This window comes from Heloderma suspectum, chromosome 4, assembly GCF_057233095.1.
Source record: "Heloderma suspectum isolate Gila_16-S chromosome 4, 16-S_ref, whole genome shotgun sequence".
In the NCBI taxonomy this organism is placed as follows: domain Eukaryota; kingdom Metazoa; phylum Chordata; class Lepidosauria; order Squamata; family Helodermatidae; genus Heloderma; species Heloderma suspectum.
This window is the reverse complement of record NC_139461.1, coordinates 268194864-268212412: the sequence shown is the minus strand read 5'-3', so window position 1 is coordinate 268212412 and position 17549 is coordinate 268194864. Positions and strand designations below refer to the sequence as shown.

At 42.1% G+C, this 17549-nt stretch overlaps 1 protein-coding gene across 5 annotated transcripts in view; it reads left to right on the top strand.

Moving 5' to 3' along the window:
* Positions 1–19: 19 nt before the first annotated feature.
* Positions 20–17549, top strand: part of GSS (glutathione synthetase) — a 29752-nt gene continuing 12222 nt past the window's right edge. The window contains exons 1-7 of one of the 5 annotated variants that reach the window (XM_084853803.1): positions 20–47; positions 4158–4317; positions 6017–6162; positions 8123–8198; positions 8774–8913; positions 14650–14766; positions 15602–15682. In XM_084853803.1, coding sequence (XP_084709929.1) covers positions 4189–4317; positions 6017–6162; positions 8123–8198; positions 8774–8913; positions 14650–14766; positions 15602–15682 — 689 coding nt within the window. In that variant the 5' untranslated portion in view covers positions 20–47; positions 4158–4188. The other 4 variants (XM_084853800.1, XM_084853802.1, XM_084853799.1 and 1 more) reach the window with 4 other exon arrangements.

Genomic DNA, 17549 nt, shown 5'->3' with positions numbered 1-17549 from the left:
CTCTTCCGCACGTTGATAGGCTGACGGGGTAGCCAATCTGTGAGAAGGTATCTGATTGTTAGTTCCTGAAGAGCAGGGTGGTTACGGGTAGGGACGTTCGCTCGAGTGGCTTCAGGTACCCGGATATTAAAAAACGGGGGCAGGCGGAGGACGGCTGCCCTGAACCCACTTCCAACGGTTGTATGGGCATTTTGAATCTGAGGAAGGGGGCGTGGTCTATAGGAGGGGGGCGGTCCCTGTGGGGGGGGGGATGGTGGACCCGGTACCAGCCTGCGCCTTCCCTGTTACTACGGAGCTGAGAACGGGGGACTTTTGAGGGCAAAGTGGTGCCAGCTGGCCCCATCTCCTCCCAAATGTCGAGAAGGCGGAGAGGAGGTTATGGAGGACGGCGTTTGTTCCCGCTGTTGATAATGGGGGGGGGGGGCGAGTGAATATCTGAAGGGGCAAATCCCTCCTGAGGGACGTGGAGCGGCGGAAGTGGACTGCGACTAAGGATGACCAATGTCCAGGAGGCAAAGGTCAGGGCTGAGGCAAGCGCAGGCCACGGTTTTCCTGAAAGGCTGCAGGAACGAAGCTGTCAACATGTTTTATGAAGGGCGGGGGGAGAGGAGGAGTTTCTGATTACCAAGCTGCTGATGGAGAACGACTCGGGGATCTGGAATCTTTATTTACACACCCAGAGGGAAGCTAGCTGCATAATCGTTGATTATCAGTATGAACATGCATTGTTTGGGCTGGAGGCAGCCACAAATGACTCAGCATTTGCTTCCTTGTATCTGATGCGGGAGATCTTCCTTAAAATCTCCTCCTCCCACCCACACCACGCCACCCCCCACCTTCTGTTTGATCGTATTTGTTTGAATCAATGTCACAAAAACGTAAGTGTTTTTAGAAGAAAGTTAAAATTGTCCTCCGGCTGCACTGCTTTCATCCAGAGGTATAAGATATCCAATTAGAAGTGTGCTTGGTATTCTTTCTTGGCACTGTCTTTCAGGCATACAGGGAGCATGCATTCTCGGGATGTGCACAGATATCCAGGTTTCTCCCAGCTCCCCTTGTGAAAGGCTGAGGCTGAAATCCTAAATATGTATACTTAAAAAAAGAGCCGCTCCCTTCATAATTTTATTTGACATGTTTAAAGTGAAAACAACGTGTGATGAATGTATGTGACTTAGGTTTTTTTTTTTGACTTGGTCAGTTAAATGGATGAAAACCGTTCTAGTGTAGCTGTTAGGTAAAAGGCCCTTTTAAAAACATAATTGTGTGTATAGCTGTCCCCTTGAACAAGCTACTCAGTTTGTATGGATTTTTTAAAAAGAATATGAGTGCTGTTCTGACATGAATAGTCAAGATCTATATCCTTAAGGAGTAATTTTTCTGTTTCTTGGCACATGAACGCACACTGTCATACCTCATTGCCAATGGACCACAGCCCTGCCCAAGAGGTACAACTTTGGAATTACATTAAAAATAATAAGAAATAGACACAGTCCTTGATACAATTAGATCCTTGCATGCATCAATGCATGTTTTCCTAGTATGACCATTAACCTATCTAATATGCACAAACATAGGCATCTCATTGAATTCTGGGAGCTTATCCTCACAACACTGACTGCTGGATGCAGGTTATGCAGACATAGCCAGGTAGTTGTTGTAAAAGGAGAGTGTAATAAATTGATGACAGTGGGACGTTTGCATTGCAGCTTTGTTCACACAAACAGCAGAGACAGAAGGTGGGGGTGGGTGGAAAATATTTTCATAATTTTAATTATTGGCCTGTTTAATTTCCTAGTGTTCAGGGTAGCTTGCAGTAGAAAATACACATTTCAGTCACATACATACACACTAAAATTTCTGACTTTTGGAAGTTTAGCTCTACTTCCCCAAGAGATCGTAAACTTGTAGCTTGGATATACAATTCTGGCCTGCCCCCCTCTACTGGTTCTGTTGTGACCAAGAAGGTCTAATTTGACCTACAATACCCTTTGATTTTATCTTTTTAAATTTTTATAAGGTTTTCTTTATCTTCAGCAAACCCATCGTGCTGGCATACAGTATTGGTGTTGCACTAGAGGAGGTCACTTCTCTAAGCTGAGCGGCAGTGTTAGATGTTGCCCAATGTGTCTTTCAGTGCTCTGAGCCCAGTATCTCATCTCCCCCACCCCCACCACACATATTTTAATGTATGATAGTTAGAACTGGTGTAATATAATTGATCTCTCCGTCAGTGACACTACATGCGTTCTAACTGGTGGGCCATGAATTCTCCACTTCAAATTTTACGTTGATCAGAATCTCACAGACAGAACAGGGATTTACCTGCGGTGATATAGTGTGGTGGGTGTACAGGACAGATTTGGGGACTTAGATTTGGGAAGTCCAGGTTCATCTCCCTATTCAACTATGAAGCTCCCTGGATGGCCTTGGGTGATTTGCAGTACAATGTCTACTTTCAAGTAATACCCATCATGTTCAGTGGGGCTTACCCCCAGGTAATCCCCCATAGGTTTACAGCCTTGATATTTCTTGAACTAACCTACCCTATGATGTTTTTGTGAAGATAAAATATCACATGGAGTTCTGGAAGAATAGCATATAAATATATGAAATAAATAGTTGAAAATTCCAAGAATTGAATTTCAAGTCTTTCATTATTTATCTGATAATGAACTCTTTGAATGAAATAAAATAATGAACCCTTCCATTATTTACCTGTCGAAACAATTGACCAAAATTACTGTAAAGTTTGTACCTCAACAAATTGAGTGTTAAGACTAAAACGCCTTGGAGACAAAGAAAAATACTATTTATGTTTCGCTTAGGAATGCTCAACCTTTTTGGCCACAAGGGATATGGTGGGCAGCTGGGGGCTGTGCTTGCACACACAACATTAAAATGTAGTTCTTATCAATTTGGACATTTTCCCACCGAGCATACAAAGCATAGCTCAATTCTATGCGTGCCTAGTCAGAAGAAAGCTCCAGTGCAACAGCTTTTAGGCATGCAAAGCACAGCTCAATTCTAAAATGTAATTGTACTTATACTTTAAATAACTAGCAGGGTATTTTAAGTAGGAAATGTCTTTTAAATCACTCTTAGCACCGATTACTGATTAGAGATAGGAATGGGTTTTCCCTGTTACCACTGAAGAAAGCCTCCTTTCTTCAGTCTGTCTGATGTCCTCCTTTCTGTGGACGTTTTCCGCAGCCCAGCTAATAATCTGGACTAGGGGAAAGTGAGGGGGTGATGCACAACCCACAGCTGGGGGGTGGGGGCATGTGCACCCCTGATTTAGCATGCCTTCTGGGCCAGCTCTGCTGTGAAACAACCTGCTTTAGATATTACCTGAAGGGGAGATAAGTGAAGGCACAAATTGTGACCAAATGGTACAGCAAGACTTCTTGAAGCACTGGCCTTAGCAGGGGGCCTCTGCTTTAGGCAGAAAATGTTTTGGGCCAGTACTACTTCTTTCTTTGATATTTTATTGCCCTACATCTAATTTAAATAAGCTTTTTTCTGTCCTTCAAATGCTAGGTTGTTATGTCTTGTGATAAACTTCAATTAGCTCAAAATACAGCTGCCTGGATGTTGGTGCAGGCCAGGTCATGACACCTAATGCTAATTTTGCACTAGTTGCACTGAGTACTGGTATATTTCTGAACCTAATTCAAAATGCTGGTGTTAACCTGGCCCTAAACTATTTAGGGCTTTAAGAATTATCTAAATGATTGCCTTCATCCATACAATCCTGTCCTTATGTTAAAATCAGTTTGGTACACTCTGCTTGTATGTAAGATCAATTAGGCTGGCAGACACAAATGATAGGATCTTCTTGGTGGTGGCCCCAGAGCTCCTACAGTGCAGGCCTTCAAGCAGGCCTTAAAAACATTCAGACTGTCTTTCCCTAACAGTGTTTTTGTGCTGCTGGTTTTTTAGGTTTTGAACTGACTTAATGTGTCTTACTGAACTGTTTATGGTACGTTTGAAGCCTATGTTTTAACCTGCTGTCTTTTAATAGTGTAATGGTTTGATATTTTAAATGTATATTAATGCATCTTATTTTTATTCTGTATACTGCTTTGTGAGAGCTATGTCCTAAAAGGCAGCCTATAAATAGTTTAAATAAATACATATTTTTTCTTCATTGTTTTCAGCCTTATTGTGACTACTTCCTTAATCTTTGCAATGACTGCCCTTTGGAAAGATATTTTGCATAATGTCCAGCTCATCCAGTACGTGGCCCCAATTGCAGTGGATGCAGCACTACTTGAAGGTGTTCTAATGAGGACCAAAGATGAGCCCAATGCATCTGATGTAAGATCAAAACTAGACTTGATGACACGAGATCTTTTCAATACCACCACATATTTAGCCAGGTGTAGCCTTACAAATCTTGGGAAGAAGATAATTTAGCATTCAATAAAACCCCAGAAGCAAGAATAAGCTGGAATGCTGTGGGAAAGATGGGGTCCCAGCCAGGTTAAACCATATTTTTTTTGCCTTAACCAGGTTTATTAGTAACATCCTTTCATTATGCTGTTGTGGCAGCACTATGTGTTTATTTTACTACATTTATACCCTGCCTTTCCATAAAATATGCCCAAGACTGCTAACAACAATAAAATCCACAATTAAAAAAACAACAAAAAATAGGAAACCATCTAAAATCAAATAAGAGCACATAAAATATTAAAAAAATAGTTAAAACACTATTAATAGAAACACAGGCATAGAAAGCAATCCTGTGGCTACTTGGTTTCAGGTTTCTGTGGCTACTTGGAGTCAGGGCTCCGAGCTTACTTCCCAGAACCCATGCTCCCCTCCCCCACCGCATTGTAGGCAGCATTGTAGGCACCATCTCCGCGCACATAACCTCAGTGTGAAGTGGGTGAAAGGGGGCATTCCCAGGGTAGGGGAGGAGACCGTGGAAGCGTTGGGTGGCCTCCCCTCCGAGGTCCCCAGCCGGACAGCCAAAATTGGCTGTCTAGCCAGCTGCAAATGTAGGGCAGCCAGAGTGTGGAGGAGAGGATCCCCTCCATACTCCGCCCACCCTGCATTGGATAGTTGGCCACTTCCAAGTTTGGAGGTGACCGACTATCCCAATAGAATTGCGCTCTGCAACACAGAATTGCACCAAAGACAAATCAGCTGTATAGGCCAAGCACCTCTTTAAACAAGAAGGTGTTTGCATGTTGGTGAAAGGCCATCAACGAGAGGGCCAACTTTCACCAGTAAAATTGGTCCATTCCTTCAGTGGAGTATCATGCTGTATGAGCATGGCTTGCTGGCAAATATGGTAGTGAAAGATTAATGTGAACTGGCAGGACATACAAGGAGATGGCTGCCTCACTGCATGTACTATTCAGTTCACATTAACCATTCTCCACATTGTTGTGTATGCAATTTGTGTAGATAAACTGAGTGTTGTCAATTAACACATTTGCCCCTCATTGTGTCTTGTGTTCCTTATTATTCCTGTGCTGACTTTCACATGTATTTGTTCTAGACATTTATACATCTGTGCATGTTGCCTCCAAGCCATGACTATTTCACTAATGTTCATCATGTTTAATGCCCAGTTCGCACTGACCGTTCTTCATGCAATCATCTATCTGTCCATATGATTGCATTAAGAGGTTCAGTAGCATGAACTGGCCTATGGAGAGGGCTGACATCTCTGTGCTTGTACAGCAGTATTTGTGCTAGCTTTTTCTCCACATGAGCAGTCAGGCCGGTGTGGTGCAGCATGATTGGAAATCACTTCTTTCACTCTCATTTCCTTCACTCTCTCTCTGTGACTTATGTCACTCATGGAAGACTGTGTTGTCGTCCCCCTCCTACCCCACTCCTGAAAGTGCAGGTTATTGCAGGTATAGTTTCACTCTAATGCTGTTGTGTTGCCTTCCCTATATTTAACGTGCACTGAAGTTTTAAAAGAGCTTTACCGGATTTGCTGCAGGAAGAGAATGAATGGTAGTATTTGACATATTCATTGCTGCACCCTTATTGACAGGTGGTGAATTATGCTCCCTTTACACTGCTCCCATCTGCAGTACCAAGCAGTCTGCTTGAACAAGCCTATTCAGTTCAGCAAGACTTTAACCTGCTGGTGGATAAAGTTAGCCAGGATTCAGAATTCCTGGAGTACACTCTCGCCAGGTCTGTATACCATATTGTTATTTTTAAAAAGTATTTTGACTTAAGACTTAAAATACCCCATAGCATTTGACTCAGGGTCTGTTTCATTCTTGGAATACTTAAAAGGCTCTGAAGCATGCATTGCAGTGGCAAGGTAAACTCCTTAGAACTTGTGCAAACACTTCGTATAAATGTAAGTTTGACAGGGAAATTCATCGGCTTAACATTGCAGTATATTATAAATTCTCTAAATTAACAACAATTGCTTATTGGCTAATTAATGGAGAAGACTACATGACAAGAACAGGAAGAACTAGGTCTTTCTCTTACTAGAAGGTTTGGGCCAAACTAGACATAATGTTAAATGCCTGAGAACAATTAACGTTTATGTTTTTTAAAATGTAAAAACCAGCCACGAAGGTGCAAGCAGGATTGGGGGGGGGGGGGTTTATAACCCTCTACCCCGCTGCAGTATTGATGAAAATCCCACCCCCTGCCCCTTTCTTGGATCTACTATTAGCCTTGGAAGGGAAGGCTCCATTGATGCTAGAATGTGAGAAAAAGCAAAGTTATAATAATCCACTGATAGCATTTTGGTAGTGTGGTATAAATTCAAATGTAGGCTCAGTCAAGATTTCTCCCTGTTGACTTAGATGTTTTATAATGAACAGCTGTGTTCTACAGACTTAATAGAAGAGGTCAGTAGAATGGGCAGGAAAATACTGCCCATGTTCAGTGTTTTTGGATTACAGATATTGTTCCTCATAACGTAAGTATGCATCTATTTGTGAAAAAGCAGAGTTTGAATATTTAGCTTTGTCTACCCTGAAATGTTTAATAGGAAGAATTTACCAGTTCTTATTGAAACTGAATGCAAGATTGTTAAGATAACAGCAGTTACAAGTAAAACTGATGCATCCATCTGGCCTTCACTGTAGCATTACACAGTATGAGCATGTTGGTATTAGAGAAATTATTAAAAGGGAAGAATGGTTTTGGATTTGTAGGGGTGTGGTTAGGAGTATGATTAATGTTACTATATAGGAAAATTTGTATAAAATATGGGAGGGGGTATTTAACCCCCCATGACTGATATAATTTACAATGGATTAGATCCAGACTTGCTGTGAACTGAGTTCCACTCATGGAACACTCCTGCTGATGAAATGGAAGGGACGGGAGGCGATTTTCAGATTTCCTCCTTGCCCTTGAAAAGTCGCTCCACAGCTTTTCCTCCCACATGAGGCTCTGTTGGATCTCAGTCCAACAGAGCCTTGTGTGGTAGGGCCCTTCCATTTGCAGAAGGGTAAGTGTGGACCAACCCTGTATATTTGCTACTGGATATACCATTTACCAAATATGACTTGCTACATATAATCTGGACTTCAGTGCTTGTGGAGAACTTGTAGATAAGTTTCAATATTCCCTATATTACCTATAAAAATAGTACTTCTTGGTTATCTTGGATATTTTGAAAGATGCTCTCAAACCAGTAGCTTGTTAACATCAAAAGCTTAGATAAGCTTAAGTAAAGTCTAAGTTCAATAAGGGTTGCTTTTCAATGGAAATCAGTGGCTGTACTATTGCTAATATAAACACGTGTGGTGACTTAATTAACATACTTCAGGGGAGTGAAAAAGGTATGCAAGAGGACAATGTTTACAAAAATGATTTGATTTATATCACACTAGAATTCTAACTTATAAGAGAAAATTTAACTGTATACTTCATTCTCTCCTTTGTAACATAAAAGTGATATAATCAAATATGAATTTTGTATCTTTTCCTGAAGTGGTATAAATGTTCAGTATCAGGGTATAAGACTAAATCATCTTGCCACTATTGGTGAGGCCACATCACTGAGGTTTGGCAAGAAGTACTATTTCAAGTGGTTTTAGAGAAAATAAGTTCCAGATGTTTTGTCGCAGTAACTCTGAATACTATGTATGATCTTTGTTCCTTTCTTTCCTATTCTTTCTAGTACTGTCAAAGTGGATGACTTTACAGCCCAGCTTTTTAAAATTTACAAGCAGGTTTTGAAAGAACGAGTGACTCAGGTATTTCATGAGACCCCTGTTACTAAACAATGAAGGAAGATTGTATTATTTTGTAATCTAGAAGAGTCCTCTCCTGTGCTGATGTATGAATTCTTTAATTGGTATAGGTAAAATTTTTACAGTTGTTTTGTAGATTATCATTCTGAATTCTAACCCAATTCATAAACCAAGACAGAAATTCTCTTGTTGGAAGCTGCTTAGCTATACAATTCCCTTTAACTATTATTAGTGGGCATCGCAGGAAGCAGTTTACAATATTGTATAGGAGTTGCACAGCCATCTAATAGAGTGTTTTTCTTAACTGTCTGAACAAAATGTAAGATATTTTTGGTTCATTTGGCACTTGATATAAGTAATGTATCAAATGCCAATGCCATTTTTAAGTTGAATCCTCAGAAGCACTGTATTAAAATTTTCAAAAAAGTTAAACTGTGTCCATGTGAATCAGCAGGTGGCTAGGTGTCCAGGGCTGGTCAAGAAATAAATCAACTGATATGATGCATAGCAATCTGGGAGTACATCCCCTTTTGGAATGATGGTTGCTACACCTCTTGCTATCTTCCTGTCTTGTTTAGTCAGTGTTTTTAGGAATCAATCGCTCTGATTACATGTTTGACTGTGGTGCAGATGGCTCTCCAGCTCTGAAGCAAATAGAAATAAACACCATTGCTGCCAGTTTTGGAGGCCTCACATCTCGAACCACTGCAGTGCATCGGTAAGGCTGCCAAGAAATTGAGGGACTCTCACTTTGTGTGTCTTTCAGCAAAGAAGCTTATGGTTGGCTCACAGGTAGTCCTGTCCTTTGCTTACTCTGGGTGTCTACACCTTTAGTCAGGGCTGTGTATAATTCTGCTGTCATAGGGAGGGGCAAATAACTGCAAGATGCGGAAGGCTTGCCCCATGCTTACTGAAAAGCTTGCTCAGTCTGCCCTCTACCTTTTGAGACTTTACCAGGCAATGACTGCACGCTTGCAAGCCTTATTTTAAGACCTAGTGGAGATAGACAGTGCAATCCTGAGTGGAGCTGGTGAGCAGTGACAAGGTGGATCTACAGCCTCATCCCCAACCCTGCTAGCTCATACTGGCCAGGGCAGAAGGTGGGGAGGGTGGTTTTGGTAAGCTGTTCAGCTTGGCAGATCCATGTAATTATAATTCCATCATTCACAGCAATGGCTGGGTGGGGTGGGCAGGGGGAATTAGCTATGCCAGCTCCAGGGCTGGTGTAGCTGGGAGGCCTGAATCAGGTCTATTGGGAGGAACAGAGCAGCGTTGGATCCAGTTCCTCCCTGCCCACAGAATGCCTTGTTTGGGGATTTTTCTCCTCCTATGGGTGGGAGAACTGCCAGCATCTAGGGATGTGTGGCACAGGAAATCATAGAATCATAAATTAGTAGGGTTGGAAGGGGCCTATAAGACCATCGAGTCCAACCCCCTGCTCAATGCAGGTATCCAAGTTAAAGCATCCCTGACAGGTGTCTGTCCAATCTCATTTTGAATGGCTCCAGAGTGGGAGAGCCTACTACCTCCCTATGTAATTGGTTCCATTGTCGTATTGTTCTAACAGTCAGGGAGTTTTTCCTGATGTTCAGTTGGAATCTAGCTTCTTGTAACTTGATTATTCGGTGTCCTGCACTCTGGGATGATCGAGAAGAGATCCTGGCCGCCTTCTCTGTGACAACCTTTCAAGTAATTGAAGAGCACTATCATATCTCCCCTCAGTCTTCTCTTCTCAAGGCTAAACATGCCCAGTTCTTTCAGTCTCTCCTCATAGGGCTTTGTTTCCAGTCCCCTGATCATCTTTGTTGCACTCCTCTGTACCCTTTCCAGTTTGTCTGCATCCTTCTTAAAGTGTGGTGCCCAGAACTGGACACAGTACTCCAGATGAGGTCTAAGTAGAGGCCTAAGTACTCTACAAATGAGTAGAGGGGAACTAGTACTTCATGTGATTTGGAAGCTATACTTCTATTAATGCAGCCCAAAAGAGCATTTGCCTTTTTTTGCAGCCGCATCACATCACATTGTTGGCTCATATTCAGCTTGTGATCTACAACAATTCCACGATCCTTCTTGCTTGTAGTATTGTTGAACCACGTATCCCCCATCTTGTCACTGTGCATTTGGTTTCTTTTTCCTAGGTGCAGAACTTGGCATTTATCCCTATTAAATTTCATTCTGTTGTTTTCTGCCCAGCGCTCCAGCCTATCAAGATCACTTTGAATTTTGGTTCTGTCTTCCAGGGTATTAGCTATCCTGCCCAATTTTGTGTCATCTGCAAATCTGATAAGTATTCCCTGCACCTCCTCATCTAAGTCATTCATAAACATGTTGAAGAGCACTGGGCCCTGAGGTACCCCGCTTGTTACCTCTCCCCAGTCTGAGAAGATCCCACTGATAAGCACTCTTTGAGTCAGATTCTGTAGCCAACTGTGGATCCACCTGATAGTTGTTTCATCTAGCCCACTTTTATCTAGTTTGCTCAACAGGATATCATGGGGCACTTTGTCGAAAGCTTAGCTGAAGTAGAGATATATTATGTCCACAGCATTTCCACAGTCCACAAGGGAGGTTACCTAATCAAAAAATGAGGATTAGTCTGGCAGGAATTTATTCTTGACAAATCCATGTTGGCTTTGAGTAATCACTGCATTGTTTTCAAGGTGTTTGCAGATTGATGGCTTTATAATCTGCTCCAGAATTTCCCCAGGGATTGATGTCAGACTGACTGGTCTGTAGTTCCCAGGTTCCTCCTTTTTGCCCTTTTAGAAGATAAGGACGACATTAGCCCTCCTGCAGTCATCTGGCACTTCACCCATCCTCCGTGATTTCTCAAAGAGAATAGACAGTATTTCTGAGAGTTCTTCTGCTAGTTCCTTTATTACTCTAGGATGCAGTTCATCTGGCCCTGGAGATTTGAACTCTGTCATAGACCCTCTTTTGGGAGAAGACTGAGCCAAAGTAGGAATTGAGCATGTCTGCCGTTTCTTGGTTATCTGTTTTCATTTTGCTATCCTCATTGAATAGTTGAACCACCATTTCTTTCTTCTGTCTTTTACTATGCATGTATCTGAAGAAAGTATTTTTGCTACTTTTAGCATCCCTCACTAGCCTCAGCTCATTCTTAGCTTTAGCCTTCCTGACGCCATCCCTGCAATTCTGTGCTACCTGTCTATACTCTTCCTTTGTAGCTTGGCCTTCCTTCCACTTCCTATATGTGTCCTTTTTTGTTTTCAGGTAATCTCTAAGCTTTTTGTGAAGCCACATTGGCTTCTTCCATTGTCTTCCACCTCTTGTTGGAATTCTTCATAATTGTGCCTTTAGAATTTTCTTTTTAAAAAACTCCCAGCCACCTTAGACTCCTTTTCTCATTAGAGTCGCTTGCCATGGGACCTTACTTATTTTTGTTCTGAGTTCATTAAAATTGGCTTTCCTAAAATCCAGGGTATGCATTTGGCTACACTCCGCTTTTGCTTCCTTAGAACCAAGTACTCATGTATAACATGGTCACTTTCCCCCAGAGTTCCCGCAACTGCTACTTTATCCACTAAGTCATCTCTGTTGGTTAGGATCAAGTCAAGGATAGCCGATCCTCTAGTTCCTGCCTCCATTTTCTGTAGGAGGAAGTTATCAGCAACATATGTCAGGAATTTCTTGGAGGGGCCATGTTTTGCAGAATTTGTCTCCCAACAAATATTGGGGAAATTGAAGTCCCCCATTACTACTACATCATGCATCCTTGAAACATTAGCAGTTTGCTTTTCAAAAGTTTCATCCTTGTCTTCTCCTTGATTGGGTGGCTGGTAGTAGACTCCGACCACCATGTTCCTTTTATTCTTTGCTTCATTGACTTTAACCCAAATGCTGTTGATGGGACTACCAAGCTCATCCTCCTGTATTTCTGTGCAGAGATACGTATTTTTAACAAATAGTGCAACTCCACCTCCCTTTCTGTTCCTTCTGTTCTTTTTGAACAAGTTAAATCCTTCAATTGCTATATTCCGGTCATGGGAGTCATCTCACTAAGTTTCAGTTACACCTATCAACTCATAATTTCCCTCCCACATTAAGAGTTCAAGTTCGTTCTGTTTGTTTCCCATACGGTGGTCATTAGTATATAGACATCGAAGACCATGTGCATTATAGTCTGGCTTTCTTCCCACATGTTTTTGAAGACTATTATTGGTCACTGTTAGAGCTGTTCTCTCTGTTGTGGTGCATATGCCTTCATCCAGTCATTCATCCAGAGTATTTTTCTTTCCCTTTCTATCCCTCTTCTAACTACTGGAAGGATAGATGAGAAAACTATCTGGGCCCCAAAGTTCTTGAGTTTCCTTTGCAAAGCTTCAAAGTCAGACGTGATTTCTTTGTAGCTCTGCTTGGTGGTATCATTTGTTTCCACATGGATGAGAAGAAAGGGATACCTGTCAGTGGGCTTTAGGAGTGTAGCCACCCTTCAGTCACGTCTCTAATCCATCCTCCTGGGAGACAGCATACCTGGCAAGTCCATGGGTCTTCATGATATACTTGGGTTTCGATCCCACACAGCAAGGAGTCTCCCACAACTACTACTACTCTTATTGTAGGCCTGGGTTTCATCGCCTCTGTTTGACTGACCTTCAGCCTCTTGCTTGCTCTCATGTGGGGTCCCCTGTAATTCTTCCTCTGCAGGCTGTCCTCCAGTCTCATCCTCAAGTACCTGAAAACGGTTCCATAGTTCCACTGCTTCTACTGGTGCAGAGTGGCTTCTAGTTCTTCTGCTCCTGTCACCCTTTTCTAAGGAGTATCCTCTACTTCATTTTTCCTCACCTCAGAATTTTTCTCTTCTGCCTCAGCTTGCTGTTGCTCTTCTAGCTTCTGTACTTCGCTTTGCTGCTGTAGTTCTACCGTGCTGTCTAAGAACGTCTTCTCATATTACCTTGAGGGTTGACACTTGCTGCTCAAGTCCTCTTACTTTTCCTCCCAACAGTGTAATCAACTTGCACCTGTTGCACGTGTAGGCCATGTTGATCTCAGACAAGGAAACAAACATTGCACCCACCTTGCAGGTCACCACCACTGGAGAGTCTTTTCCTTCCATAGTCTTCATTCCCTTTATGTTTCTAGCTTTCTGATTGTACTGGGATAGCCTGTGCTTTGTCCTCTATTCATTGGAGTTAACAACAGAGTCCCACTGGTATGGAAATATGCGTTACAAGAAAAAGAAATTAAAAAAAAAAGTTAGGGACCTCCCCTGCTGAACCCATTTGCTTGCTCTGATCACTCACTCTCTGGGAGCTTGTTTGCTTCTATAGCCCCTAGACAAGTTGGAGCAGCTTCCTCTCTTCTGCTCAGAAGAATCTGGCCCTCTTGAGGCTTGACAGATTTCCCTGGAGTCCCTGGCTCGGCTTGCATTTGCAAGCTGAGCCATGGGCTCCCTGCCAGAAATTGCAGAGTCCCAGACACAGTGTACAACTTCTCTCTCCTTCTACCTGGTGGGCCCTGGCAAGGAGAAGGAGAGAGAAGTTGCACACAGCCACCGGCAGTGGACAGTTGCGCCCCTGGCCATTGTGCGCAAGTGTCTCCTTGTGTGGGGTCCTGGCAGGGAGAAGAAGACACTTGCACACAGTGACCAGTGGCTGCTGCCAGTATCACCACCAACCTCTCTGCACAACTCTTTCAAGTGAGAGAGCTGCGCAGAGAGCAGTCAGCAATGGCGGCGATGGAAATTAAGTTGCCTTGACACAGGTCAAGTCGGGCCAGCTCGCGAAAGCAAGCCGGAGTTTAGGGGGCTAAGCCACCCAAAGCTCAGCAGGCTTGATCCCCGGACATATTCCTCTGACATCCCCAGCAGCAACAGCTTTTGGACTGCCCAGACATAGTGGGGGCCTTGCCCGTGGTGGAAGCCCCTGCCCCTCCCAAGGCTGACCTCCGACAGCACTCCTCTCTGCCAGTGGACTGGCACTATCACACCATCTTAAACTTCTCTAGCTATCAACTTCAGGGATGGCGGGGGGGTATTGAACTTGTATTTATTTATGAACATGAAACCTGGATTTCTCAGAATTCTGAACTCTGCCCCTGATTCTAATGTCTGCATTTGTGCTTTTGCAATCACAGAAGCCACACAGCCACATTTCTAGCATGTTAAATCTCCTTGGAGTAGCTTCATCTGTTATATTGAGCCCTGGAACCTATTGTCAAGTGCAAAATGCAATTTACAGTTTCATGTATTAATGGTACGTGTATATAAATTGTGGCTTTAACTGCAAACTATATGAGAGTGGTAATTTGGCCCGGCTTGAATTTATTTTGCAAGCAAAAGCAATTTACATATATGTGCACCATTCTAAAGGGATGATTGGCATATGTATTTTGCAAGTCAAAAATGGGCTCTTCTGCCTTCATAGTGTTTTTTCATTGGCAGCTGTGCATTCTGAATTGTTGTGTGACTTCTGTATATGCATCCCAATTACAGGCATGTGTTGAATGTTTTGGGGAAATCCAAGGAAGCTTCAAAATTACTGACCAATAATCCATCTAAAGGGATTGCCATGGGCATTGCAAAAGCTTGGGAACTCTACGGCTCAGACAGGTAAGGGAGGAGGCCTACAAGAAGATATGCACAACTACATGTGTTATTTATCTGCATGAAAAATGCTCTTGAGCATACATTTTTCTAATGTGAACATTTTAGCAGGAGTCATGAAGGGTATATCTATAATAGTTCTCTTTATTGCATTTTCTTTTTCTTTAGTAATGATTTTTGTTTATATTGTCGCTATATATATCTGAAAATATCAAGAGGCTTGCTGTCTGTGACTTATAAAATATTGAGGGAATCAGATGGTAGGAATAGGCCAATCAAGAAAATCTGCAAAAGTGTGTGTGTGTGTGTGTGTGTGTATATAAACAAACAAACAAACAAACAAACCTGGGAGGTGAGGAATCTGGAAAATTATGGTTATAAACAAACCTACATGCTGTAAACATTTTATGGGAAGGAAAGATTGAGAAACAGAGACTATGATGTAAGAACTGAGTGAACAGGTCCTCATGTTTTATCTTCAGTTATTTTTTAAAAATAAACAAAAATTCAGAGAGAACAACATAGGAAAACTATTCCCAAAATAAATGCTCAAAACACAAAACATCTATATAAGATAGTTTCAATTCTCTCCAGTTGAATTAAACTGTATCTAGTACTGAGATTATATCACTCCTGCATGCTTTTTAAAAAAGAGCTGAAGGTCTTTGGACAGTTCACACAGTAAAGGTTAAAACCATAACATCTAAGAACATAATATGTAACTTCAAAACCTAAAAAAAATTAAAACAGCTACAGAGTAAAGCCAACAGTACTTAAATGTATTTTAAAATGAGAAGACAGCTACTAGAGTTCATGTACTGATGTCATATTTTTATTTCAGGGCAGTGGTAATGTTCCTGGTTGAAGAGGCTCAGAGGAATATTTTTGACCAACGTTGTATAGAAAATGAACTTTGGATGAGGTAACTGAGGCACATAATCAGATGAAGTGTTTCATACAATGTTATTTAAGTAGTCTCCAAAAACAGATCTGGTTTCATTCAAGTTCAGTGACATTATTTTGGCTCCTCCAAATAATATTTGAAATTTGTCTCCAAGTTGCCATAATACTCTTTGTTGTCCTTCTATTTAAAACACTGATAGCACAATGGAGCCCTTAACTCTCCCATGGAAATTAAAAGTGCTTATGGCTGCAATCCTGTATGCGCTTGGGAGTAAGCCTCACTGAATGTGGTGGGATTTGCTTCTGATTAGACATAAGAACATAACATAAGAAGAGCCCTGCTGGATCAGGCAGAAGTTATCTTATTTATTTATTTATTACATTTATATCCCGCCTTTTTTCCTCCTTAAGGAACCCAAGGCAGCATACATAGTCCTTCTTCTCCTCCATTTTATCCTCACAACAGCAACCCTGTGAGGTGGGTTGGGCTGAGAGTCTGTGACTGGCCTAAAGTCACCCAGTGAGCTTCCATGGCTGAGTGGGGACTAGAACCCAGATCTCCCAGCTCCTAGTCCAATACTCTAGCCCCTACACCACACTGGCTCTTCACACAGTAGCCAACCAGATGGCTATAGGAAGCCCACAAGCAGGGCATGAGCACAATAGCACCCTCCTGCTTGTGTTCCCCAGCAACTGGTTTACAGAGTCATACTGCCTCTGAAATGTGAAGTAATTTATAGCCATCATGACTAGTAACCTTTGATAGCCTTATCCTCCATGATTTTGTTTGTTCTCCCTTTAAAGCCATCTAAATGGGTGGCCATCATTACACCTTGTGGTAGCGAATTACATCATTTGATTATGCACTGTGTGAGGAACTCTCCTCTTATCCCATGACTACTAAGTTTGCTCAGAAGTCTTTGGTGAGAGACTCTGTCAAAAGCTTTTTGAAAGTCCAGTAAACAATGTCTACTGGATCAACCCTATCCACACTCTTCTTGACATTCTCAAAGAACTCTAAAAGGTTAGTGAGACAGGACTTCTCTTTCAAGAAGCCATGTTGGTTCAGCAAGACTGTAGTTTCCTGGACGCCCCTGTATCCCTTTGTTACAATTAGAGTTACTTTGGCCCCTTTCCAATCCTCTGCTACAGAGGCCGATCTTTCAATACAAAACTTTCAAGATGGCTAACAAGAATTCTGGCTGAACATCAGGAAAAACTTCCTGACTGTTAGAGCAATATGACAATGGAACCAATTACCTAGGGAGGCAGTGGGCTATCCCACACTGGAGGCATTCAAGACGAAGCTGGACAGCCATCTGTCGAGCTTGCTGTGACCTGGATTCCTGCACTGAGCAGAGGGTTGGACTCGATGGTCTTGTAGACCCCTTCCAACCCTACTGTTCTATGATTCTATAAATTATAAAATATAATAAAACCATTGAAAACTGCAATAAAAACAACAAAGCAAAATAATTAAGAGGAAAGTAAAGTTAATAATTCAAATACAGTCTTTAACTAGCACATAAAAGCTAGCAGAGTAGGTGCCAAACTAGTACCTCTGCGGAGAAAATTCCAAATCTGGGGGCTCTGCTGTGAAAAGACCTTAACTCTGGATAGCACCCGCCTAATCTCTGAACATGGGGGAACCCAGGGGAGGACCTCTGACAAAATACCTTCGGAAACTGTAGTCTCAAGCTAAATAGGACTCTATTGGTAAAAACCAGCACCTTGACTTTTGTCTCGAAACAAATTGGAAGCCTGTTTAATACTGGCAAGATGTGTTCCAACTACTCTGTTCCAGTCAACGTTTTGAACAAGCTGAGGTTTCGGAATAGTCTTAAGGAAAGCCCCATGTACAACACATGTCCAGGTTTAATTGGAAG